The 25,603-nt window shown below is 33.2% G+C and overlaps 3 protein-coding genes and 1 long non-coding RNA gene across 13 annotated transcripts; all 4 read left to right on the top strand.

The window, feature by feature from the left end:
* The first annotated feature begins 2,481 nt into the window (after nt 1-2,481).
* Nucleotides 2,482-7,531, top strand: LOC111011919 (transcription factor SRM1). Of its 5 annotated transcripts, none has more exons than XM_022285901.2 (3): nt 2,482-2,792; nt 4,250-5,052; nt 6,619-7,531. In XM_022285901.2, the coding sequence occupies exons 2-3, from the start codon at nt 4,667-4,669 to the stop codon at nt 7,118-7,120; spliced, it is 888 nt and encodes a 295-aa protein (XP_022141593.1). In that variant the 5' UTR covers nt 2,482-2,792; nt 4,250-4,666; the 3' UTR covers nt 7,121-7,531. The 5 variants fall into 5 exon arrangements, with proteins under 5 accessions (XP_022141593.1, XP_022141592.1, XP_022141595.1 ...); XM_022285900.2 differs by lacking the exon at nt 2,482-2,792 and adding an exon at nt 2,833-3,087; XM_022285903.2 differs by lacking the exon at nt 2,482-2,792 and adding an exon at nt 3,110-3,404.
* Nucleotides 7,532-9,770: 2,239 nt separating this feature from the next.
* Nucleotides 9,771-17,941, top strand: LOC111011920 (putative GEM-like protein 8). 6 transcript variants are annotated; one of them, XM_088122334.1, is made up of 7 exons: nt 14,668-14,992; nt 15,112-15,303; nt 15,788-15,872; nt 16,852-16,965; nt 17,054-17,134; nt 17,279-17,553; nt 17,660-17,941. In XM_088122334.1, exons 2-7 carry the CDS (start codon nt 15,280-15,282, stop codon nt 17,843-17,845), a joined length of 765 nt encoding a protein of 254 aa, XP_087978460.1. In that variant the 5' UTR covers nt 14,668-14,992; nt 15,112-15,279; the 3' UTR covers nt 17,846-17,941. The 6 variants fall into 6 exon arrangements, with proteins under 6 accessions (XP_087978461.1, XP_087978460.1, XP_022141596.1 ...); XM_022285904.2 differs by having other exon boundaries at nt 15,267-15,303; XM_022285911.2 differs by lacking the exon at nt 15,788-15,872 and adding an exon at nt 16,575-16,622 and having other exon boundaries at nt 14,671-14,992; nt 15,267-15,303.
* Nucleotides 11,868-12,558, top strand: LOC111011921 (uncharacterized). The gene is made up of 2 exons (XR_002601467.2): nt 11,868-12,075; nt 12,252-12,558. It is a non-coding gene; the product is annotated as an uncharacterized LOC111011921 (long non-coding RNA).
* Nucleotides 17,942-23,212: 5,271 nt separating the features above from the next.
* Nucleotides 23,213-25,332, top strand: LOC111011906 (putative GEM-like protein 8). The gene is made up of 4 exons (XM_022285884.2): nt 23,213-23,778; nt 23,863-23,931; nt 24,403-24,686; nt 25,006-25,332. The coding sequence occupies exons 1-4, from the start codon at nt 23,631-23,633 to the stop codon at nt 25,192-25,194; spliced, it is 690 nt and encodes a 229-aa protein (XP_022141576.1). The 5' UTR covers nt 23,213-23,630; the 3' UTR covers nt 25,195-25,332.
* The last annotated feature ends 271 nt before the right edge of the window (nt 25,333-25,603 follow it).

A 25,603-nucleotide genomic window follows, 5' to 3' on the forward strand; every position in this document is an offset into this window, starting at 1 on the left:
TTTCTTTTTAATTTGAAATTTTAAGAAACGAGAAAAAAGAAATTGTTACCAAACTCATTTCTATTTTTCTTTCAATAAAAAACAAGAAACAAAAGATAATTATCAAGTTCTCTATCCAACGTAATTTCTAAACCAAAATCTACGTCGAATATAACCCAAAAAAGATTTTTTATTTTTTAACTTCAATAATATATAGCATAGAAATTAGAACCCTCCATTTTTTGATCGATGGTATATAACCTAATCAGTTCAGGGATACCATTAAGAATTTATAAAAGAAGGGTGAGGATGAAATAAATACGGCAAAGAGAGAGATGAAGGAAGCATATGAGGGAGGGGAAAACCATTTGACCCCACATTCATTAAAGCCTGCCTTTGAGTACTCTACCCATCGCATACTTCACCATAATTGGTCCCCTAAACAACTTGTACAGTCTCTTTTTTCTTTTTCTCCTTTTTCTCCTTTGAAATGATTCCAACTTTTAACCTGCAGTATAGCCCAGCGAGTTAAAGCCATGAATCCAATTATGCGGGTGTGAGTTCGAATCTTCACTTCCACAGGTTGTACTCAAAGAAAAAAATTTAGATTTTGTTGTTTAAAAAATTTAAAATTGATCGATGATAAACTTACATGATATGAGACATAACAGAAGAAAAGTTGAAATTCTACTGTCTAGAAATTGGATAAAGAGTTATAAATTTTTCTCAATCTTTGATGGCGGTCTATTTCATTCTTTAAATTTATTCCAACTCACTACACGTAATCATGTATTGGATGTTTATCATCAATCAATTTTCACACTTATCAACAATGATGGTAATGCCAAAACGAGCATAGCTCAACGATAATTGGCATATATCTCCAACCAAGAGATTATGAGTTCGAATCCGCTCAATTTCTCTCAGAAAAAATAATGTCTTAACCGCTGAGCTAAGTTTATGTTGATTTGAGTTGCATTGTAAATAATACAATATTTATATCATAGACTACAATATCTTTGTCTCTTTACCCAGTCGTTTTTTGATATTCTATCTTTTGGCATGGCAGGGTGGCTCACGTTCACAGTTCTAAATTATTCTATTGCAATGGAGGTAAGGTGGAGCAAAGGTCAAATAAAGTAGTAAATAGACACTTAATTCAAACGTCAAAGTCCAATAAATATATCTTACCCTAAAAATTATTATTACTCATATCCATGTCAAAACCGTTTACATGAACGTCACATTGGATATTTACTAATTCTATATATTGATCTCTAGGTCTATATGGATTATTTCTATGGATGTCATATCAGCCTACATTAATGTGTGTCGTCAGTTTTAATTTCGATTGTACTTTTGCACTATCTATAAACGTCAAGGATAATGAAATTAATAAATCAATAAATTGACACAAAAAAATCAAAATTTCTAATTTAATATTTAAAAACCTTTTTTTTTAAAAAAAAATTGAGAATAAAGTAGATAAAATAGAAATACAAGGTATTATGAACCAACCACTCCAAAATAATTAACTTGTTATTGACCATGTCATGAATAAAGTCCATACAATTGACTTTAGCACAATGTTGAAAGGATAGTTTTGGCATCATTGCTGTTAGAATGGGGAGCCAAAAGGAACACAAAATATCTTATAGCTTTGTGGGAAAAAAATCTTATTTTTTTTAGATGTTTGATTTTTCTATAAACTTTGTATAAACAATCATTAATTATTTGTCTTCAACTTTTTTAATAAATTATTTAAAAGAAACTTGATATAAATAATTTGATGAACATGTTTACTAGGACAAGTGTTTGAAATTGACTATCCAATTTGAAAGCTAAAGGTATCAAATTTTGAAATAGATTTCTTTATTTCTTTCTTCTTTTTTTTTTTGGGCTAAATAATTTATGAAAATTTTGTGATACAGACTGAAATAATTTTTTATGTGGATGATTGAACTAAAACTTTTGAACCTTCCTAGAGTACAGGGCATTAACGATTTCCTTTCCCGTATCTTGTTTCCTGTAAAGTTACGATGGTTTCTCGTTTGAACTTTAGATTTAGAAATAGAAAATTATTTAGTAACCATTTATGTTTTTTGTTTGAAAAAAAAAAAGCAAAAACGAAATTACGTTTTGGGGAGTTGATAACTCATTGGGGAGTGGATAATATATAAATTTTCTCTTTTACTCTATTTTCTTTTTCAATATTATCATTTATTTAATATTTTTAAGACTCTTTTATTAATATGAACATAGTTTAGTAGATAATACACCAATTTTTTTTTTTTAAGTCGGATGCTCAGTCTAGCTCTTATATTTGTAGTACTAAGAAATGACGTTTCATCGTCCGTTGATTAAATGCATTAGAATCCAATCCGAGCTGATAACATATAAATAAATTAAAAAAAAAAATCTGAGCACATAACATAAGACATTAAAAATTTTGAAAATCAGAAGCCAAAAATCCAAAAGGAAGCAGCATCATAACTGTAGGGGCAGGCATGTGCTTTCTTAGTCCGTGAAATCTGACCATTCGCTGATCTGTTCGCCAATTATTGGTCCATTTTCCCACCCCCCTCTGCAACTTGGCAACCATGGCTTCAAAATTATCCATCCATGGCTCTCACCAAAGAAAAAGGGGAAAAAAATCACTCCCCATGATGATGGTGTTGGCTCAAATCTTAGATTTCAGCTTGATTTGGTGATCGGCTGCTCCATTTTGGGTAACTTTGATGAACAAAAACAGAAAAGTCAAAACCCAGAAATCTAGCAGCCAGAACTGATCCACACCCAAGTTTGGAAATCAGGTTTTGATTTCTAGTTTTCTGTTTGGATGGAAAGAAAAGAAAAGAAAAGAAAAGAAAAGAAAAAACCCCAATTGTTCTCTCTCTCTCTCTCTGTATTTTTGATGTGTCAGATATTAATGAGTATTCAGATTCGGGTGTTTTGTCAACTTGGGGGTGAGCCTTTTTCAATCCTAGCTGTATGGCTTGTAGCAAAGTAGGTAATTGGAGATGGGACCAAAAAACCCCATTCTCCACTGCTCCCCCCGATCCTCCTCCTCACTTATGGAATTCTCAAGATCGCCCATCACTTTCCCCAGTAATTTCTATCTCTGCCCTTGTAATTTTTCAGTATTATTGGGGTTTTTTTTGTTTCTCACAACCCCAAAATTCAAAAATATGCTCTTAATTCATCGTTTCTCTTGTTGGGGTTTATCTGAATTCTGGACACTCCCTAGTTTCTTTTTTCTGTTCGGATTCAAATTCTGCCCCCCTTCTTTGTCTTTTCTTGGATTTCTGAGTAAAGACTTGCAGTGAAATGTAAGAGAATGGTGGTAATTAGGCTACGTTTCTTGTTTTTACTGAGATTGTTGCTGGAGTAATTAGGATATTGAGCTCTGGTTCTTGCTTTGCTGGGTAAACAAATACTGGGTTTCTTTATTTTCTCTCGATTTGTCGGTTGAACTGTCGAAATCTTTGTGGTGATAATAAGGCTCTGTTTGGTTTCTTGGCTTTGCTGTTGTTTTTCTGGCTTCGATCACTGTTTTTTTGTGGCTTTAAAAGCAGGAAGATAGGTTTTCGAGGTGGGTTTTCCTTCTTCTTTCTTTTCAATTAGTGGTTTCTCGAGCTGTTTTTTGATGATTCAGAAGTGGGTTTGTGGAGTTTTCTGAATCTGATTATTTTTCAGACTCAGATTCTGAGAGACGAAACTCCTTCTGAACTTAGCTTCATCAAAACTGAAACCCCTTCATTTTGATTGAATCCAATATGGGTTTTAATGGTTTTTTGGAGACCAATAATACCAAACACTGCCCTTCTCCTCCTCTTGCACATATTCAAGTTGGGCTCCATTCAAACACATCCTTGGAAGTTTTGATTTGCTGTAAAAATGGGTGTTGAATGGTGAGAATCTAAAATGGAGGGGATAAAATTTGGTGGGCCTCAACAGTTAAAAAGCTTTGGTAATTGAGTTTTTTGTTTTGTTTTCAATAGAATACTCCTTTTTCTTATCCCTTCATGGACTTCTGGGTTGTTCTTCTCTTTGTTTGTTACCTTCCAATGTCCCTTTCATATTTCGCAATTCAAAGCCTTAATTACCACTTTGTTAATATCATGACCGCATTAATTTCCATTGCCTCACAGAAAACTGACAATTTATTTTATTATGATTATGATTATTTTATTTTGTTTTTTGATATTATGGCATTCAGATATTTCTCATGGTCCAACTGAACTCTGTTGCCTTTTCGTTCTTCCAATAGGTCAGCCGTTCACAAGAGTCGAGTTCTTGCGCTGTGGAGCAAATCATCACTGAGAATCCTCTTCCACTCCACAGATTTTTGTTACTTTTTCTCTAGGCTGCTCTCTGGTTTCAGCATACTGGGAACTTTCTCTTCGCGTTTTTCGTCTTCCCGAATCCAAAGTAACCTACAGGATCTGAGCCTCATCTGCTTCCCCTGACCGAACCTCCGTCTTCGGTTGCTTCTATCTCAGATAGAATAGAATCCCAATTCCAAAAATCTGTTCTGGAAACTTAATCTTCTCTTAGATCTAGGAAGTAAAATATTGTATAGATAGTAACCTAGATTGTAGAGCACTAGGGTGGAGTTGGGTAAAGTTGGTTTTTTTCTTCTTCTTCTTTCGGTGGCTGGTTGCTTGGCGTACTTCATCGAGGCCAGATGACTGTGGATGAAGCAGGAAATAACTCCTTGTGGAGTCTAGAACAGGATAAGGCATTTGAGAATGCACTTGCTAGTCATCCCGAGGATGATACCGATCGGTGGGAGAAAATTGCAGCCGATGTACCAGGGAAAACCGTAGAAGAGATTAAACACCACTATGAGCTTTTAGTCGAGGATGTTAATCTAATCGAATCTGGTTGTGTCCCTCTTCCTTCCTATAGTTCTTCTTCAGATGGTTCAGCCAGCCTTGCTGGTGATGAAGGAACAACCAAGAAGAATGGCCATTTCGGGCACTGTAATGGCGACTCGAATCATGGAAGTAAGGCTTCAAGGTCAGATCAGGAGCGTCGTAAGGGAATTGCTTGGACAGAGGATGAACACAGGTGAATCGGTAGTTTTATGTTTACTTTTCCCTGTATATAAACTATGATGGTATGGTATCTTTATAAAGTCAAAGTCTGGTTACTGTTTCATTAATCAAATCACTTTTGTTTCTTTCCACAAATATCTTCGTTGTTTTCTTTAAACTCAGTCACAGTGAATGAATGACTTAAATTATATTAGTCCAGCCTGGTCGAGTTACACCGGTCCCATCCTTAACCCCTCCGAGCTCACGAGTCGAGGAAACCTTTGTTGTTGTTCTCCATTATCACTTTCCTCAACATGCTTTCATTCGATTTTGGAACCATACACGTCTCTGATGTCTCTGATGAAGCACTAAATTGCCTCTTTAAACCTCCTCCTGCCTCAGGTTTGTTTTAACGAATTAAGGTTACATTACAAAACCATGCCTCTCGGGTCTTGAACTCGATAACCTGGCATTGGTTTTTTTCCTACTTCAGACAAACAATGATTCAGTAGCATAAAGATGGGGAGTAGCAACCTGGCACTGGTGCCTTTTGAATTGTCATATCTCTGCCTCACTGATTACCTTCAATAGTCGTGATTCTGTCCGAAATTCCTTCATCGTTTTTAGGTTCTAGAGTTTATTCAAATAAACATGTATTGCCAATATCTTGTTTTGTTGGCAATTGTCCTTCTCCTTCCTTCTTCGCTCGGCCTTTGGTTGACAATGATATCATGTCTGACTTGTATCGTAATTTCCTACGACATCTAGATCCTAGGTGGTTTAAATTCTGATCTTTCTAGCTGAACCGATGCAATTAAAGCTAAACTCGGCACGCCAAGGCACCATTTTACGCACATGCACTGAGAGAGTTTTTGCAGGTTCAATGGGTATTTTATGGGATCTGAATAGGAAAAATTATTTCTTTGAAATCTGGTATTTTGATATGTTGTTGTAAAGAGTTCTCATTACAACATGTTTCCTTCATGATTCAGTTTTCTGTCTCTTCATCTTTGAAAATCTGTTTGTTTTCTGTCTCTTATCCTAGAAATTCATTTGCTATAGCCTTATTCAACTGACTCAAATATCATCGTCGGAAGCTCGTTGGCATAACGTCTTTCATCGAGTCATCTGGTAACTACCCGATGTCGCGTTGCCCCGTGTCGGGTGCTCAAATTGTTGTATAAAATTGCTTAAAGTTGGCTAATCTGTTTTTTTTTTTAATAAATTGTTTTTTCTTTGTTTCTCTCTTTAGCTTTGTTTTCACAAAATCTTAGGCTTATGAATTGCATTTACAAGCCATAGAGTCATAGTTGTTTGAAAATTTGTTCGACTGGATAAGCTCCCGCCCGAACAGCAGAATTTTGCTTGCTCTTTGGAATTTGATTTCTCATTTCATCTGTAAAACTTTTTCATTTTTCTTGTGGCAAAAAGTTGTGTTTCTTCAGGTGTGTAAATGCAGTTAATATGAACATCTGCTATCCATTTTTCTAAGGATTTATGCATAGGGAGTTTAGAAGTTTAAGGATTTCTGGGTTGTTTATGTTTGGCTTTTCTGTGACGTCTACTGTAAGTTTTAAAGCTCCATGTCTTGACCGCACAGATTGTTTTTGCTCGGTCTCGATAAATATGGGAAAGGAGATTGGCGGAGTATATCCCGAAACTTTGTAGTGACGAGAACACCAACACAAGTAGCAAGCCATGCACAAAAATACTTCATCCGTTTGAACTCAATGAACAAAGAAAGGAGGCGGTCCAGCATCCACGATATCACCAGCGTTACAAACGGCGATATCTCGGCCGCTCAAGGGCCGATCACCGGTCAAGCAAACGGCCCTGCAGCAGCTCCCTCTGGAAAACCAACTAAACAGCCTCCTCAACCTGCTGCTGGTCCTCCTGGTGTGGGAATGTACGGTGGTCCAACCATGGGGCAGCCAGTGGGCGGACCGCTCGTCTCAGCCGTTGGCACCCCAGTCAACATCCCTACTCCAGCTCACATGGCGTACGGCGTCCGAGGCCCGGTGCCCGGCGCGGTGGTCCCCGGTGCACCCGTAAACATGGGTCCAATGGCATATCCAATGCCGCACACATCTGCTCATAGGTAAAATTATATCAACATGGTGAGCAGCTTCAAATATAGAAATTAGTAGACGCTGGGAATGCCATTTTTTTTGCCTTTGTTTCAATCATGTTTCTCTCATTGGCAATGAAAAATAAAGCCACAATGGAGGAAATTTATAAGTTTCTGTATAGGCAGTAGGCAGCTTAAGGAACAAAAGTGGTAAGCAGTTTATGAATGGATAGGAAGGACATACTGTTACATCTCTCTCTCTCTCTCTAAATTTGAAGCCTTTTTTCTTGCAAATTTTGAAGTTGTATGTTCATAAAGTTCAGGTTCAAATATTTTAGAAGCAGAATCAATGTTTGGATCTTGTAATCCTCTTGTATTCCATTGTTTTATAGCTGTTTCCAAACAGTTTCTGAGAAAATAATGAAGAGCTGGGATTGGGACATCATTTTTGGTGTTGATATTAGAATCTGTAATTTATACTATATGATTTTGGTCTCGATAGCGATCTATGTTAAGTTCAACAGGTAATTAAGTATTAGCTCGAAGCTTCAAATTTTTACTCTTACATTTGTAGTGCTATAATCTTATAAAGAAAAAAAAAAGATTATGGTATAAATAGAACGTTAAAATTTTGAAAATCTTCGGTAGAATAATTACGAGAAGAATAAGGAAGGAGTTGTGATGGGAAAGGTAGGTACTCTTATCGATGGGGATGTTATCCATGAATATTAATCATTTTAGTCACTTTTAAACTTGTTTTGAACCATCCAAAATATGACATTTTGCTAATCAACTAAAGGTTAATATGTCAAAGTACAAGTCTCAACTCATTAATGATATTATGAGTGTGAGACCACAATAGAAAATATCCTATAACATATGTCACAAAATTAATTATTTTTATTTTAACATTATATATTTAAATTTCGATATCATATCATATGGTTGTGTTGGGTTAGCACTATCAAAATATCATTTGGACTTACATGAATTTAAAGCTCAATTAGCCAATTCAAACATAGTCAAGTGGACAATTTGACACGTGCCAATATGAACTAGTTGACATTTGTCTTTGACTAAGAGGTCATAAATTCGACACCTATTTACCATCTCAAAAATCGAATGTTTGATTCTTCACCGTTGAATCAAAAGAAACAAAAAATATATATATATAAAACTAAATTGAATAGAAAATATATATCTTCTAACATAACATTGTCCAACCTACAAATTCCTATATATTTGCTATATATCATCTGACATCGTTGGAGCTATGATAAATTTTAGAGGTTAATTTTTTAAATTGAAAATTTGAAAGTAACTTATGCTTTATGGGTTTTTCTTTAAAAGTTTATTCTTAATGTTGTGTTGCTTACCAAATCAAAGTATGGATCTATCTCAAAGTTGAGTACCATAATCCATTCCCTAATTAAAAAAAAGAAAAAAAAAATCTTCAATCCAATTCTCTATTTCATGCAATACCTGTGTTCTATTAATTTTACGCTCGATCTAATTTTCTACTTTAAATATTATTATTAAATAACATATCAATAAAATCAAATAACTTTAACTATAAAAATTTTGAAGGTTGGGTTGAATAAATTGTGTGGATGCGTAAGATTCACATAAATCTTGAGAATCACGTATGAATTCTCTAGAATAGTGGATGTTCTATACGATTATAGTGGCATCTGACAGTCACGTATAGGTCATGCATATGTTTGGGTTTGGATTTATCAAATTCGGAAAAAGGATAGGTTGGAGTGATCGGAGGGATCTTCTCTGAGCTGCCAAACGACCTCCCAGAACGAACAAGTTAGTTTCAGTCCGATCTAACTCGCCAAGTATATCTAGGTTTGCCTACCATGTATTTAAGACAAGAGTTTCTATTTATAGAAACTGAGTCCGACAAGAATTCTGACACACCCTAAAAACGCGGTGTGTTATCGGATTTTAGGAAACACTGATAAGGCTATAGGTCGGCTCGTCTTACTTAGATCGTGCCTTTGATTCCGACCTTAGTGAACTTGGACAAATTATTATATTTTACGCGGTTTCTAGTCCGTTCACCTTTACGATTATGACACGTGGTAGGTGAAAAATAACATCCAACAGCATATATTGTATCTTAAGAGGTCTTCGATTTTCAAGATTTATTTAAATCACAGACAACGACTAAATGACGTAAGATAGATACGATTTAATGACTACCAGATCTTGTACGTAGCAATTTGCCACCTTGCTTTTCTAAGTAAAGATTTTTTTTTATTTAAACTACATTTTAAAATATTTATTTTTAAAACTACCCAATTTTAGATTTTTTGTAGTTAAATTATTTTTAAACTTTCCCCTAAATTTTTTTATGCTATAGAATGTCTTTTACCTTTCTCTCTTCAACTTGTGTAAAACATTCCATGGAGGAGGTAAGCATTATTCTTTCCTTTTCCTTTTCATTGATCATTCTCCTTCAGATTCATTGCCTTTTATCAAACTAAATGCCCATGACAGTGTTTGATTACACAATCCTTTTGGGTTCTGCCTGTTAATTTTACAGCTCAAGATCAAGAACAATGAATATACGCGCAAAGCATTCGTAGAAAAGATGGCTTACGACACTATCAAGTTGAATTCCAACTTTCCAAGTCGACATGGGGACCCTCGTGATCTTCTGTGATAAGGTCGCGAATTTTCTCTCTCCCTCCACCTTTTTTTCCTTCTTCTTTTGATCTGCCGACTTGAATCGACCTTATTTGCTTGCCCTGTTTCACAATGTCCTTAGATTTTTCGATTTGTCAGGACCCATTAAAACTATTTGGGGTGAATTAGATCAAAATGGGATTTCATGAATACCCACCGTGGATTAGAAATATTTCTTTTTGGATCTTGCACACCATGTGTTTGATGTAAGTTCTGACACTTTTTTTTCATAAGCTTTTTATGATGCAGGGTGTGTCAGAGGAGGAGAAAGCAGCAGTTGTATAAGGTAACTCGACTGAGATTTTGTACTGAAAACATAATACCAAACGTCATTTCTGGTAAAAATATGCGACCGTTGTGCCTTTTAGCATGTGATAGGTGTTAGTTTAACCAATTGGGCTTTGCATGGACTTTCCTTATCTTTTTTTTTCTTCATTTTTTTTTTGAAGTGGTATGAAAAGCTAGCTAGCATCGAAAAGCCAACATGCCAGCTCAAAAAGCTTCAAAATCATAGCCTCGCCATTTCAGATTGAGGAAAAGTAGGAATCTATAGTGCCATGATTCAAAAGTTGTCTTGGGATCCATTTTCAAGAGCTAGCTTTTTCTGTGCTTTCTTCTTCTTATTTATTTTATAGTTACTTTTTTATGGGGTGGGGGAGTTGGTTAAGAAAACCAATACAACTTTTTAAATTATGTCACCTCTATTCATATTAACAGTTGTTTTAACTAATTAGCAAATGAGATTCATAAGTATGCCCTTTCTCGTATGGGCTATTTTTGCTGGGTTGATCCTCTCCCTCAACGTATTTAGGACATTTGTAGGACGGATGTTGTTTCTCTTCCATTTACTTGAGGTTTGATTCGGCTTAGACATTCCTAGAGTGAGTAGGTTTACCATTTCTCGAAATCTCTTTTGAATTCAAGATTGTGGTGTAACGTGTATCCCTTTTATTTAGGTCATGGAGTAAATGAAATAAATATAAAAAGGGTATTTGTTTAAGAATTAAATTTTATTGGAATTATCCATATCTAGTTCATCTTTTGGAACCCCATCCTATCTCGGATAGGATGAAATAGTATGATGCAATATTTCTTTCTAAAAAAATCAGCAAACTTCTTCTCGTGTTTCCTCTAAGTATTAACCGTAACATACATTTTATTTTCCATTTTACTATGCTCAACTGCATAACCCTGAAATAAAAGGGTTTTTTTGTTGGGGGAGAAAAACTTAAAATTACATCAGCACGCTATATTTTAATTACTAAAATCAAGAAAAGGACGAATATTAATCCTCATTATACTCTGCAATGTACCATGACCATCAGCTTTCATATTATTATAATTCTAATTTTTGTTTTGATTTTTAACTCTTGGCATTTTTATTGAGCTAATTCTTATAACAAGGCTTGTTTTGCAAGAAACTAACCTTTCTTAAGTGGCTTTCTAGGGAGTGGGACATATTTCAAAAGGCATTTCGTTTGCCCTTTTTCCTAAAGTAACCAAACCTAAGATCCTTTTATGTTTTTATTTTTTATTTTTTTTATGTTAATAGGTTCTTTTATTCTTTCTGATGCACCTTGGATGACTCAGAGAACAAAAAGTAAGATTCACCAACAATTTTTCGATTCCTTTAAATATATCTGTGGAACCGAAAAACAACACACTAGTCATTAAGCAAACATCTCTTCCTTATTGCTAGTGAAGAACATTCTAGGTGAGTGGCTGCAGAGATCAAGCCATTCCAAGCAAGAGAATTTGTATAGCTGATTTTATTTATCATTAATCCAATATGGAGACTTCACTGCAGAGACATGTTATTGGAATTCCAGTTTATTCAGCAGCACTGCAGTTTGAGCAATCAGTTAAGAGCCTCTTACCTGATCTTGCTGGCCAGTACAATATCCCCTCTTCAGACAGTAGAAAATATCCGGCACTGAAACAATGTAAGGAATTCCCCCAACTCTTGCTTTAGTGATTGAATGAATGAGCAAGAAATGAGTTTCTGGATTGAGAATGGTCTTCATGTTGCAGGTAGTCAAGATGCCCCATTGGCAAGAGCTTGGGGTCTCTTGGTCCTACTGGTTTAGAGATCTCGAGTTTAAACTTTTGGATGTGTTTAATACCAAAAATCCTTGATTTATCTTGGAACTAGGCCTTGGGGCGGGCACGGGTGCCTCTGGATATAGGGGAGCAAAGCTCTGACTCCCGATTCCAGAAAAAAGAAAAAGAAGTCAGTGCTTGGCAAGTTAACAAAACTTGGTAAAGGAACACAGACAGCTTCGAACATGGACAGTGAGTTTGTTTTCTTCTGCTTAGTTAGTTTTTCAAGAATCTCAAACACTTGTGATATGGAGCACAAATAATTGGGATGATAAAACGATTTACTTTTTTCCATTCGTTGCGAAGTCGAAGTGAGCTGTTTGGAATGGAAGTTTGATAGAAACTTTTATCTGTTTATGGAACCACAGTGAGACTAGGATCCAAGATCACAGAAACTGTGAAGGGAAAGTTGAGCTTGGGAGCTAAAATTCTTCTAGCAGGTGGATTAAGGAAAATCTACAGGCATTGCAATATGGTGGGCAGCTTCAAATATAGAAATTATTAGATGCTGGGAATGCCACTTTTTTGCCTTTGTTTCAATCATGTTTCTCTCATTGTCAATGAAAAATAAAGCCACAATGGAGGAAATTTTTAAGTTTCTGTATAGGCTGTAGGCAGCTAAGGAACAAAAGTGGTAAGCAGTTTATGAATGGATAGAAAGGACATATTTTTACATCTCTCTCTTTCTCTCCTCTCTCTCTCTCTCTCTAAATTTGAAGCCTTTTTTCTTGAAAATTTTGAAGTTGTATGTTCATAAGGTTCAGGTTCAAATATTTTAGAAGCAGAATCAAAGTTTGGGTCTTGTAATCTTCTTGTATTCCATTGTTTTATTGCTTTTTCCAAACAGTTTCTGAGAAAATAATGCAGAGCTGGGATTGGGACATCATTTTTACTTTTATTTTGGTGTTGGTGTTTTTTTTTTTTTTGAATCATTTATGAAATAGGAAGTTAAAAATGCGAGCCTGAAATTGATCGAGCTTGTGTTGGTGATGAGTCTGATGACAATCAATTAGGATTTGAGTTAGATTATAGATGTCATTGAGTTTTTAAATGTTGATTTTGAAATAGAGAGGTCTCAATTTTATGAAAATATCGATGCAAATACTGAGTCGTCATTGAAGATGAATATTTTTGGAAAATTTATTTAAAAAAAAATTAATATATTTTTAAAACAAGTTTAAAATTATTGTTTTTAGTATTAAGTGTGTATTAATGATTTTTGTTGATATTTTTTAATATTTCGTCAATTTCTTTTATGATACATGGAAATATTTTTATCTTTTATGTTGATGCTGAATCTTTGGACATATAGAAATGTCGAATGAAATTTAATACATTGGAATCTATAATTTAAGATTTTGGTATCGATGACGAACTTGAGAAAAGTTCAATAGGTAATAGATCGAATGTTCGAATTTTTACCCTTACGTTTATAGTGCTATAATCTTTTAAATGTTAAAATTTTGAGAAACTTTTATAGAAGGAAGAAGTTTAAGTCCTTTGTGAAGAAGTTCTTATTGATGTCAATCATCTTAGGCACTCTTAAACTTATTAACCATATGTTAAGAGTACAAATCTTAACTTATTAATTTTATTAATGAATTCGGGACCACAATAGAAAAAATGCCATAACATGTGCCACAAAATCTTTTTTTTTTTTTTTTCCATTATATGTTTAAATCTCAATATTATATGATTGTGTTGGATTATCATTACCATAATGTCATTTGGATTTATTTGGATTACATGAATTTATTACTCAATTGGCCAATCCGAGTATGGTTCAACTGGATAGGAAACTTATTTATCATTCCAAAGGTAGATGGTTCGATTCTCCATCTCGTAATTGTCGAACTCAAAAAGAAAAAAAATTATATATATATAGAACTCAATTAAAGAGAAAATATATTCTAATATATCTTAGTACAACACGTCGTGCTATATCATTCAATATCGTTCACCCTTACCGAATTCATTCTATTTGGTGCTCACTGATAGATCATGCATATATTATATTTTAAAAATCTTCAATTTTTTAGAAGTCTGCTGGCAATAGATCATACAATTTACATAACTATCACATCTTTTGTGTGGGGCAATGTTACCTTACATTTTTTTTATTTAAACTAAATTTGAAAAATATTTACTTTTAAAACTATCCCAAATTTAGAAGTTTTTTATTCTAATTTCATTACTTTTAGACTTCCCTCAACCTAAACTTCCCTAAATTTATAAGTTTTTTAAAGCTACCGCAGACTTAGAAGGTTTTTTTGTTTTTTTTTTAAAAAAAACAAATTTAGAAGTTTTTAAAAATACATATCAATTTTTGGGATTTCTTTTATAAAATAATATAATTAAAAAAATAATACTATGATAGATTTGAAATTAATGAGTTGGATAAATAGTGGGAATCATGTATGATTCACATAAATTGTGAGAATTCTACAATTTGCTCCATACGATTATAGTGGCACCTGGCAGCCATGTAGATCATGCATACATTGTATTTTAAAAAATGTTCGATTTTCAAGATTTACTTAAATTACAGGCAACGACTAAAGAGATAGATACGATTTACATGACTATCAGATCTTTTGCGCGACAAATCTTACCTCACTTTTCTAATAAAGATTTTTGTTTTAATATTTAAACTACATTTGAAAAATATTTACTTTTAAAAATACCCCAATTTTAGAATTTTTTTAATTTTTACTTTAATTTCCTTATTTTTAAACTTCCCCCTAAATTTATGCTAAAGAACGTAGTTTTCTCTCTTTTACCTCTCAACTTGTCTTGAACATTCCATGGAGGATGTAGGCATTATTATTCTTTGCTTTTCCTTTTCACTGATCATTCTCTTTCAGATTCATTGCCATTTATCAAACTAAATGGGGCCCTTGATTTCATAATCAATTCCTCATGCCCATGACAGTGTCTGATTACACAATCCTTTTGGGTTCTGCCTGTTAATTTTACAACTCAAGTCTCAAGATCAAGAACGATTAATATACGCGCAAAGGATTCCTACAAAAGATGGCTTACGACATTATCAAGTTGAATTCCCACTTTCCAAGTCGACATGGGGACCTTTGTGATCTTCTGTGATAAGGTCGCAAATTTTCTCTCTCCCTCCACCTTTTTTTCCCCTCTTCTTTTGACCTGCCGACTTGAATCGACCTCATTTTCTTGCCCTGTTTCTCAATATTCTTAGATTTTTCTAATTATCAGGATCCATTAACACTGTTTGGAGTGAATTAGATCAAAATGGGGTTTCATGAATACCCATCGTGGATTCAAAATATTTCTTTTGGGATCTTGCACACCATGTGTTTGATGTAAGTTCTGACACTTTTTTTTTATACCTTAAACTTTTTCTTATGCAGGGTGTGTCAGAGGATGAGAAAGCAGCAGTTATATAAGGTAACTGGACTGAGATTTTGTACTGAAAACATAATACCAAACGTCATTTCTGGTAAAACTATGCGACCGTTGTGCCTTTTAGCATGTGCTAGGTGTTAGTTTAACCAATTGGGCTCTGCATGGACTTTCCTTATCTTTTTTTTTTTTTCCATTTTTCTTTAAGTTGGTATGAAAAGTCAGATGGCATCAGAAAGCCAGTGTGCCAGCTCAAAAAGTTTCAAAATCATAGCCTCACCATTTAAGATTGAGGAAAAGTAAGAATCTATAATGCTATGATTCAAAAGTTGTCTTGGGATCCATTTTCACGAGCTAGCTTTTTCTGTGCTTTCTTCTTCTTATTTATTTTATTATTAGTTTTCTATAGGGGTGGGGGAGTTGGTTAAGAAAACTAATACAATTTTGTAAATTATGTCACTTGAATTCAAGTTAATAGATGTTTGAACTAATTACAGAATGAGATTCCTAAGTATGCCCTTTCTCGTAGGGCTCTTTTTGTTGGGTTGATCCCCTCCCTCAACGGATTGAGGACCTTTGTAGGACGGATGTTGTTTCTCTTCCGTTTCCTCGAGGTTTGATTCGGCTCAGACATTGATAGAGTGAATTGGTCTACCATTTCTTGAAATCTCTATTTTGAATTCAAGATTGTGGTGTAACGCGTATCCCTTTTCCTTTTGTTCCGGTCATGGAATAAATGAAATAAATAGAAAAAAGGAAATTTGTTCAAGAATGAAATCTTATTGGAATTATCCATATCTAGTTCATCTTTTGAAAACCATTTCCCATTTCGGATATGATGAAATATGATTAAATAGGACAATGCAAATTCTTTCTAAAAAAATCAGCATTCTACTTCTCATGTCTCCTCTAAGTATTAAACAGTAACAGACATTTTTTTTTCCATTTTACTATGCTTAACTGCACGACACTGATAATAGAAGGTTTTATTTGTTGGGGAAAAAATCTTAAAATTGCCTCAGCACACTATATTTTAATTACTGAAATCAAGAAAAGGAGGAATATTAATCCCCATTATACTCTGCAATTTACCGCTTTCATATTCTTATAATTCTAATTTTAGTTTTGATTTTCAACTCTTGGTATTTTTATTGTTCTAATGCGTATAACAAGGCTTATTTTGCAAGAAACTAGCCTTTCTTAAGAAGCTTTCTAGGGAGTAGGAGATATTCAAAAGGCATTCTGTTTGCTTTTTTCTAAAGTTACCAAACCTAAGATCCCTTTTTCTTTTTCCAAATTTTATTTTATGTTAATAGGTTCTTTTATTCTTTCTGATGCACCTTGGATGACTCGGACAACAGAAAGTAAGATTCACCAACAATTTTTTGATCCCTTTAAATATCTCCATAGAGACGAAGAACGATACACTAGTCATTAAGCAAATTCTCTTCCTTATTGCTAGTGAAGAACATTTTAGGTGAGTGGCTGCAGAGGTCAAGCCACTCCAAGCAAGAGAATTTGTCTAGCTAAGTTTTCTTTATCATTAATCCAATATGGAAACTTCACTGCTGAGACATGTTATTGGACTTCCAGTTTGTTCAGCAGCATTGCAGTTTGAGCAATCAGTTAAGAGCCTCTTACCTGATCTTGCTGGCCAGTACAATATTACCTCTTCAGACAGTAGTAAATATCGAGCACTAAAACAATGTAAGAAATTCCCCCATCTCTTGCTTTAGCGATTGAATAAATGAGCAAGAAATTGGTTTTTGGATTGAGAATAGTCTTCGCATTGCAGGTAGTAAAGATTCAGTGCTTAGCAAGGTGAACAAACTTGGTAAAAGAGCAGACAGCTTTGCTCATAGATTCCGAGAGCACGGTGAGTTTGTTTTCTTCTGCTTAGTTAGATTATCAAGAATCTCAAATGCTTGTGATATGAAGGAGAACAAAGAATTGGGATGATTAAATGAACGGAATGGAATAGAAGTTTGATAGAAACTTTTATCTGTTTATGGAACTGCAGTGAGACTAGGATCCAAGATCACAGAAACTGTAAAGGGAAAGTTGAGCTTGGGAGCTAAAATTCTTCTAGTAGGTGGATTAAGGAAGATCTACAAGCAGTTGTTTAATGTCAGAGAAGGTGAAAAGTTATTGAAGGCTGTCCAATGCTATTTGTCAACCACAGCAGGACCCATTGCAGGTCTGCTCTTCATATCCACAGATAAGATTTCCTTCTGCAGTGACAGATCAATCAAAGTTTCTTCCCCCTCAGGAGAGCTAATTCGATTCCATTACAAGGTAAGCCCCCTCCCACCCGCCCGAGACTTGAACCGGTTGCTGTCGTCTTCTATTTCTTCCTCTTCCTCTCTGTGCGCTGAACTTTGAAAGAAATGTTTGCCTGCAGGTAGTGATTCCAGTAGGAAAAATAGAGAGAATCAACCAAAGTGAGAATGTGAAGAAGCCTTCACAGAAGTACATGGAAATAGTTACTGTGGATAATTTTGACTTCTGGTTTATGGGGTTCCTAAATTACCAGAAAACTTTTCAATATCTTCAAGATGTGATCTCCTCAGAATGGAAGAACTGCTAGATGGCTTGGAAGAGTGTCATATGAACTGGGAGGAAATTCACTATACAATTTACTCAATTGTACAAATTATTTTGTGAATGACAAGTTGTTATGCTATCTGCTTCTTCATCCTATCTCTTCCAAGTGTCAAAAATTTTACATCAAAATCCTTCTGTTTAGACCCATATTACAACCGTGTCTAAAAAGTATGATTTTTCATTTTTGTATAGTGTCGTTTGAGGTTCCTAAATTTACCATTTTGTTTTTCACCATTACGCGTACAGCCAAATAAAATAAAAAAAAAAAAAGTGGTTGCCCATTTCTATAGGTGGTAATTTTTATTCAATAAGGTAAATATATTTTTTATCGTAGGATGAGGTAAATACTTGAACATAAAAAAGGCATCAACTTATAGAATCATTGAGTTTCAACAATATCGTTGACCACATACATACTTGATTGACATATTTTGATACTTTGAATATAAAATGGGAACTTTTAAAATATTAACAACAAAAGAAAAGATATATGATAAAATACAATTTTGGTCTCTTTGGGGCACGTGTCTATTTTGTCAATTAAATTTTAAAAAGGACAATTTAGTACGTGGAGTTTAGAAAATAGTTCTAAGGGGTCGTTTGTTTCGTAGGAACCCATGACTTCTGTGATACGGGCATGGATTTTCGATATTCCCATGTCCATTTTTGCATTTTGTGCGTTTTTCATATATTTTCTTTCTTCGATTTTCTATATCTTTATTTTTAATTTTCATAATTTAAATAAGTTAATGTTGACTAATAAGCAACTTTATACAATTAAATATATTTATATATTACATTTACATATATAAAATAAACTTCAACTAAATTATAAAATATATCAATTTATTTTTAATATTTGAAAGGAATTATTATCAATAACATTTATTATCTTAAATATATAATTTTAAAACAACGTCATTTGATATTTTTCTTCTTAAAAAAATATAATTTGATAATATGAGAAATTAATTTCACCTCACACAACATTAATTACATAATTGTCTTTTAAAAAAATATTAAAGTTAAAATAAAATTTATATTTAATATCATTATATTTTTTAAAAAAAAAGTCTTATATTAATATCAATTCTACGCAATAACATAAAAAATTAATTAATGCATTGATTTTCTTTAGTTATTCGTTGGACCATTTTGTTATTCATTTTTATTATAGATATATATTTTTAATCAATTTTCTTTATTTTTCATTTTTAAAATTTTATTTTTAAAATAAATTAATGCATTGATTAATTGATACATGACTATATACAATTATATTTATATGCTACATTTATAAACTTTAGTCAATGGAATATATATCCTAATTTATTTTCAATTAAAATCTAATGTGCAATTTTTCATTTATTTTACTCTTTCTCATAGTCACCTAACATGAATTCATAGTCACCTAACATAAACTAAATTCAGAATATAATATCAAATTAATAAAACAAAATTATTATATAAATTCAAATTATATTTTAAAAAATATATTTTAACATATAAATTATATAAGGGCTTGTAAGGGTATCATTGGAACAATAGGTAATTTTAATATATTTCTACATACAAAGGTGGTAAAACAAACAAACCTATCTAAATATTTTCAAATATTCCTAATAAATATCCCTATAAAACAAACATAGTTATCTAAAGATGCAAACATCTATAATTCCAAAAAAACAAACGACCCTTAAATGGTCTCTAAGATCCTTTGACTATTAGTTGACTAATTCAGTAAGATGATGTGTGTGACACTCGAGTGGAAATGAGGGGTTCATGAACCGATACCAAAGGAATCCTAACATCATAGGAAACATGGTCAAGAAAGATTTAAAAGAATTGATAGTTACAACCTATACTAATAAGGTGTACATTTCTTTTTGATAGCTCGAATTCTAAAATGTTCATTTACTAGGAAGCATGTGTAGGAAGTATGTGAGTGAGGATAAAACAAGCGTTCATTTTCAAACTTCAACGATCAGATGCCTACTTTAAATTTCAATGAGTAAAATAAATAAATAAATAATAATGTATAGGGTCTAAAAAACACCCAGCATAAGGAAGTGATTTATTGGGTTGATCTAATTGCATACAGCTGCCAATTTTCTTTCTTTCTTTTTTTTCTTTTTCCCTTTTTTCTTTTTCTTTTTGTGTGAAGTTGGTAGCATTGGCAAAGCTCATAAAAAATTCAATCAACAAGCTGAGCTGCCCAACACAACCTCCAAAGTGGGAAAAGGGAAGCAATAATATTATATGTTTCTAAAAAGTCTCCCAAAATCATAAAGCTTCTATCTTTATTTCTTTAGGACCCAAAAAATAATAAGAAATAAAAATAAAAAGTTCCATTTTTCAAATGGAAGTGAGAACTTTTCTTTTTGAAGTTTTACCAAATTTGAGAAATCAAAGGAAACAACAATCAAGGATGTTCAATTTGAGCCTTATTTTTCTCAAATTTTGCAACATTCAAACAGACAAGAAATAGCTCAACTCATCCTTAAATTTTAGTTAAATTACTAATTCAGTCTCTCTTTTGTCATTTTTTCATCAAGCCTACTCGAGGTTCGTCCATGCCCAATCCCAATGGACAAACCTTCGATCCAATCTGCCCCTAGCTCTATAATCTGCCCGTCTTCCCTAGTCCCTAAAAACCCTCCTCTCTTGGGCCTAGCCCTCTTTCTTAACTCGAGTCTGAAGCTCAGCGGCTTTCATCGTTGACGAACACCTGTGCTAATAAGACAAATAAGTGTGGTCTATGCCTTCCTTGAATGAATCAGTAACAACTCATTAGTGGAACGAGAGATGGCGATTTGGATTTGGTTTCAATTTGGTTTCTGTGGTTCTAAAAGTTTGAATTTGATTTTATGGTTTTTAAACCTCACAGAAAATTTAGTTATTTTCCTATATTTTTTACTCTTATCTGAATCCAAATATAGGTAGTTTAACATAATTAGTGAAATTAAATAACACAAGCTTTTTATCATGTAAATAGAAAACAAAAACATTACAAAATCAAAAGTGGGGACAACTTATAAGGTTCGAGAATACCATTTTTCAACCTAGTGTAAAGATGCTTGAAAATCTATGATCAAATTCATCCCTGATCAATGACCGTAACTAAAGTATCACAATAATATAACGAAATCTTCGTAAAATAATTCTATATAACAGAACTTTCATATGGAGAACACTCTGCGCCTAGAAATGAAAGTCCCCTCGAGAAACTTTTACTTTTAGTTTTTTCTTTTTAATTTTAGGTAAGATTTTAGAAAATTCAAACGACTTTAAAAAATGGTAATACCCAAAATTACTTCCAAACACGTCATAAAAAAATCTCTAAGAAAATTAGTTGCGTTGGAAAAGACCTTAAAGGTATATATGCCAAAAATGTCAATTAACAATTATTTATGGTATGAGTGTAAGAAAGTCTCTCTAGAGCCATAGAGAAATTGTTATTTTTAGTTTTTTAAAATTTTTAGCTACGATTTTAAAAGTATTTAAACAAAAGACTGAAAGGAAAAATATTTATTTTAAACAAGCTTGAAATTTAATAAACAAAATATTTTCTTAATTTGAATTCCATCTCTAACTCTTGGAATCAATTAATCAATTAAATTTATTATTTCTATTGAAGTAGAATTTTGGTCTAACTGACATGTCAACAGACAATTTGAATTTGAAGTAGAAGAGATTGTGTACTTTTTAGAAGGTGGGACTTCACATTTTATACAAAAGGAGCAACCAGATTTCTGGTCGTACCTGTCATTAAGTAGGTAACCGGAAGATCTCTAACAATAGAACGTCATTCCGTCAAATGTCAACAAATTTTCCACCTGTCGAAATCTTTTCCAAATTGAGGCTTAGTTTAGCTTCAGTTTTGGCGTGTGGGTCCTTCCTCTTCGTCCTCAGAGTGTCCAAACTAAAGCCTGAACACACGTGTCTTAGCGGAAGAGAACAATAAACAAATTGCATAATAAAAATAAAAAACAAATATCACATAAAATCTGTTAATTTTTTTTAAAGAAAATTAATTCTCACCAAAAATTTTTGTTTATGTTTTAATTCATCTTGGGTGACAACAATCAACAAGAAATAGTTGCAAAACACATTTAATTTTTTCCAAAAGATATTAGAAAACAAGAAACAATTATCCAACACAATTTCCAAGAAAATTATAATAAATAAATAAAAAATTAAGAATTGCTAAAATATCAAAAACTTATTTCACAATTTCTTTTTTCTTTTTAAAATGAGTTGAGGGTGAGTAGACATGATTTGTAGAAGACTTTTTTTTTAAGAATAGAGAAGACTTTTTCATACCTCAATATTAAGCAGTAGCCAAATGAGAGACAAATGAGAAAATTCATAAATATTTTTATTTGCCCATTCCATGCATGCATGATATAAAGTTCACATCCAATCATTCATGGGCAAAAATCTCTTGGATTATATTTATATAATATGATCTCAAAACATGATGCAAGCATTATATCTTTAATTATATTTATATAATATGTTTTTTGAGCAAGTGGATGTGGGCATATGCATATAAAACTTTGATTTTTTTCTTCTTCTTTTTTTCTTCCTTATATTGGGAGTAAAGGGGGAAGAATTGCATCACAAAGCTCTTATGACAGCTCAAAATATATTTCAATTTGCTACATTTTGAGAAAAAGCAAAATATGGTCTTGAAGGGTAAAGATTCTATCTTTTCTATAGTGGATCCATTTGCAAAAGTTTCTTGTTCTTCCAAACATTTCTTGAGAATTTTTGCACCATTTGCTAAATCATAGTTTTCCTTTTTTTTTTTTCCATCTAAACTAAGTAAAATTATTTTCTAATTTTGTCTTTCCAACTTTAAATCTTTTAGATATTATATACCTTTTTTAAGTTTTTTATTATTTTACAATTCACTTTTCGTCTTAATTAACTCCATTAAAGAGAAACACTTGTATACTTCGAGAGAACTAAATTGAACTCATATATCAAAATAAAAAAATTACAAATTTGGGTAAAATACAAAAAAAAAAACCTTATATAAAAGTAATGGGCAAGATTGAAATACATGTATGATGTCCCATCACGATAATTTCCATTAAAATCCATCGGTTCAAATGGTGATTTATTTAAATAATCGAAAAACTCAATGCTACATTCAAAATTTAATTTAAAAAACAAAGAGAACAAGAAAGAAAAGAAAAAAGAATCTAAATTTTACCTGAACTCTACAAGACGAGTAAATTTTTACCATAAATTTTCAATTTCATTCGATCAAACCTTAATTTAGATAAATGTTGCAACATTCATCGGGTTCAAGAAAAACACAAATCCAAATTAAAAAACATATAAATACAAATTACTTATAAGAGTACTAATTTAGGCATAGTTTATATACAATTACATGAATGCATACTTGCATAGCAAGAAAATACCCCATTGAAGGGTTTCCCAAAAAGAGCAATTCCCACTATGCATTTTTTTTTTTTTTTGTTAGTAAAGCTAGCAAAACCCCAACCTATCATCATCCCTCCTTTTACAATCTTTTTCTTAAAAACCTTTCTTTTCCTAAGATCCGTTCTTATGTGTAATCTTGGTGGACGGCCATGGCTGACTCAGCTAAGAACAGAGAAAAAGTTTCACAATTCACCATCTTCTCCCCCTCCCTCCATATATATATTTGGGGGAGGGGCAGGAAGATTGGTCATCTACCATTGCTCTCTCTTCAGTTAAAGCATTAGTAATATATCGACTGGAGCAGAAGAAAAATGGAAGCTTTGATGAAACAAGACGTCGCCGGGATCGCGGTTGGCTCGTTGGCGGCGTTTCGGCCTTTCGAGAAGTCTCTAAAGAGAGTGTTGCCTGCTCCCGCTGGCGGCCAATCCCCGGACGGCGAACCTCGAGCCACGAAACAATGTAAAACTTCTTCTCTTTGATCTGAAGATGTCTTTGTTTGTGTTTGGAGTGATTGAATAATGGAGAAAGTTTGAATGTTTGCAGGTAGAGAGGATTCAGTTGTTAGCAGAGAGAACAAGCTTGGGAGTTTTGGCCATGGAGTCAAAGAGCATGGTGAGCTTTTGTTTTTGCTTAATTAGACATAACCAATAGATCAGTTTGTTAAGAAAATTTAATTGTTGGGTGATATAAATAGAGTTCCACTTAGATTCAGGTGACTAACAAAGATTACATTTTTAGTGATACGAGAGGTCTCTCAGGTAGAATTCACAAGTTAAAATTATGCGAGTATATGTTCTAAATGGACAATATGATACCGTTGTAAAAGTATAGGAATCTTCTTATTCAAGAGTAATTACAAAAGAGCCTAAACATACGGAAGAAAATCAAAATCCATATAAGAAACAAAAATAGCTAAATCCATGGTATACATCCGAACATCAAAACGGACAAAGTAAGAGATCAAAGAGATAATATATCAACAAATGCATATATCTACTTAGCGATCGAGTCGCACAAACGAAAACGAGAATTAGTCGATTACTTAACATGAACTTATATGTTTTTGTTGTTTGGTTGGTGCAGTTGCAGTGAGGTTTGGGCAAAAGATCAGAGAAACCGTGAAGGGAAAGTTGAGTTTGGGAGCAAAGATGATTCTTAAAGTTGGTGGATTGAGGAAAGTTTACAAGCAACTCTTCAGTGTAAGAGAAGAGGAAAAGCTATTGAAGGCTTGTGAGTGCCATTTGTCAACCACAGCAGGACCTCTTCCTGGTTTCCTCTTCATTTCCTCACACAAACTTGCCTTTTGCAGCCACAAATCTATCAAATTCTCTTCCCCAAATGGAGATCTCCTAAGTTTTCATTACAAGGTCACCTCTCTCTCTCTAGTACGGTCCGAATCGGGCAAAATTTTACTTCCTAACTTTCAAATCTAAAAACGTAGGGTAACAAAGAAAGCCTATTTTTAATATACTGATTATTGTCACGGGTAGATCGCAGGACCCTATAGCATATGGCTATCGAGAAATATACTCCAAGTCCCTACTTGGGTCTCACTGCTGGCCACTAGGCTAGGCCAGGGTAGTTAGGATATCTAAGACGAACTAGGAATAGAACTGTCGAGTCCCTCGTTGTTCTTTACTCCGCTCTTGTTTTTGTTTACTAAACTGTGTGTGATGTGTGGTGCAGGTGGTGATTCCAGTGGGGAGAGTAGAGAGAGTGAACCAGAGTGAGAATGTGAATAAGCCTTCACAGAAGTACTTGGAGATAGTAACTGTGGATAATTTTGATTTCTGGTTTATGAGATTCCAAAATTTCCAGAAGACTTTCAGATTTCTTCAACAAACAATCTCTCAAGAATGGAGTATTAATTGCTAGTTGTATGTTTGGTAGAAGTGTTTTCTTTTCCTTTGCTTCATTTATATTTACTTATTGGAGCTAGGAATAGATTAAATTATTAGACCCAATTTGTACAAATTTAATTGGTATCAATACAACAAGTTGATATATTATATATATGTTTGGTGTTTTCAAATTTATTCACTCAAAATTTTAATGGAAGGGTAATTTTGCGATGGGGTTGAGTGTATGAATCATTTGTTTAAGTGTTAAAATTAAAGATACATAAGAAATTCTCATGACCCGAAAAATTCGATCAACCCAGCTCGACCTATGCAGTTCTGATATAAACTTGGTTTGATTGGTTTCCAATAAAAATTGTCAATTGAAATTTGATTGAAAAATTAATAAATTACCGTCATGATTGACTACTAAAAATGATCATATA

Source organism: Momordica charantia (assembly GCF_013281855.1).
Source record: "Momordica charantia cultivar OHB3-1 chromosome 4 unlocalized genomic scaffold, Mcharantia_2.0 BLBB01000004.1, whole genome shotgun sequence".
Lineage (NCBI taxonomy): Eukaryota > Viridiplantae > Streptophyta > Magnoliopsida > Cucurbitales > Cucurbitaceae > Momordica > Momordica charantia.

Bases quoted from the DNA above. Each gene is read 5' to 3' on its own strand.
- LOC111011919 (XM_022285901.2), top strand. From the start codon at position 4,667: ATGACTGTGGATGAAGCAGGAAATAACTCCTTGTGGAGTCTAGAACAG. The intron at 5,053-6,618 runs GTGAATCGGTAG...TTGACCGCACAG, and splicing joins TGGACAGAGGATGAACACAG to ATTGTTTTTGCTCGGTCTCG.
- LOC111011920 (XM_088122334.1), top strand. From the start codon at position 15,280: ATGAGAAAGCAGCAGTTATATAAG. The intron at 15,304-15,787 runs GTAACTGGACTG...CCTTTCTCGTAG, and splicing joins GAAAGCAGCAGTTATATAAG to GGCTCTTTTTGTTGGGTTGA. The intron at 16,966-17,053 runs GTAAGAAATTCC...TTCGCATTGCAG, and splicing joins ATATCGAGCACTAAAACAAT to GTAGTAAAGATTCAGTGCTT.
- LOC111011906 (XM_022285884.2), top strand. From the start codon at position 23,631: ATGGAAGCTTTGATGAAACAAGACGTCGCCGGGATCGCGGTTGGCTCG. The intron at 23,932-24,402 runs GTGAGCTTTTGT...TGGTTGGTGCAG, and splicing joins CCATGGAGTCAAAGAGCATG to TTGCAGTGAGGTTTGGGCAA. The intron at 24,687-25,005 runs GTCACCTCTCTC...TGTGTGGTGCAG, and splicing joins TCCTAAGTTTTCATTACAAG to GTGGTGATTCCAGTGGGGAG.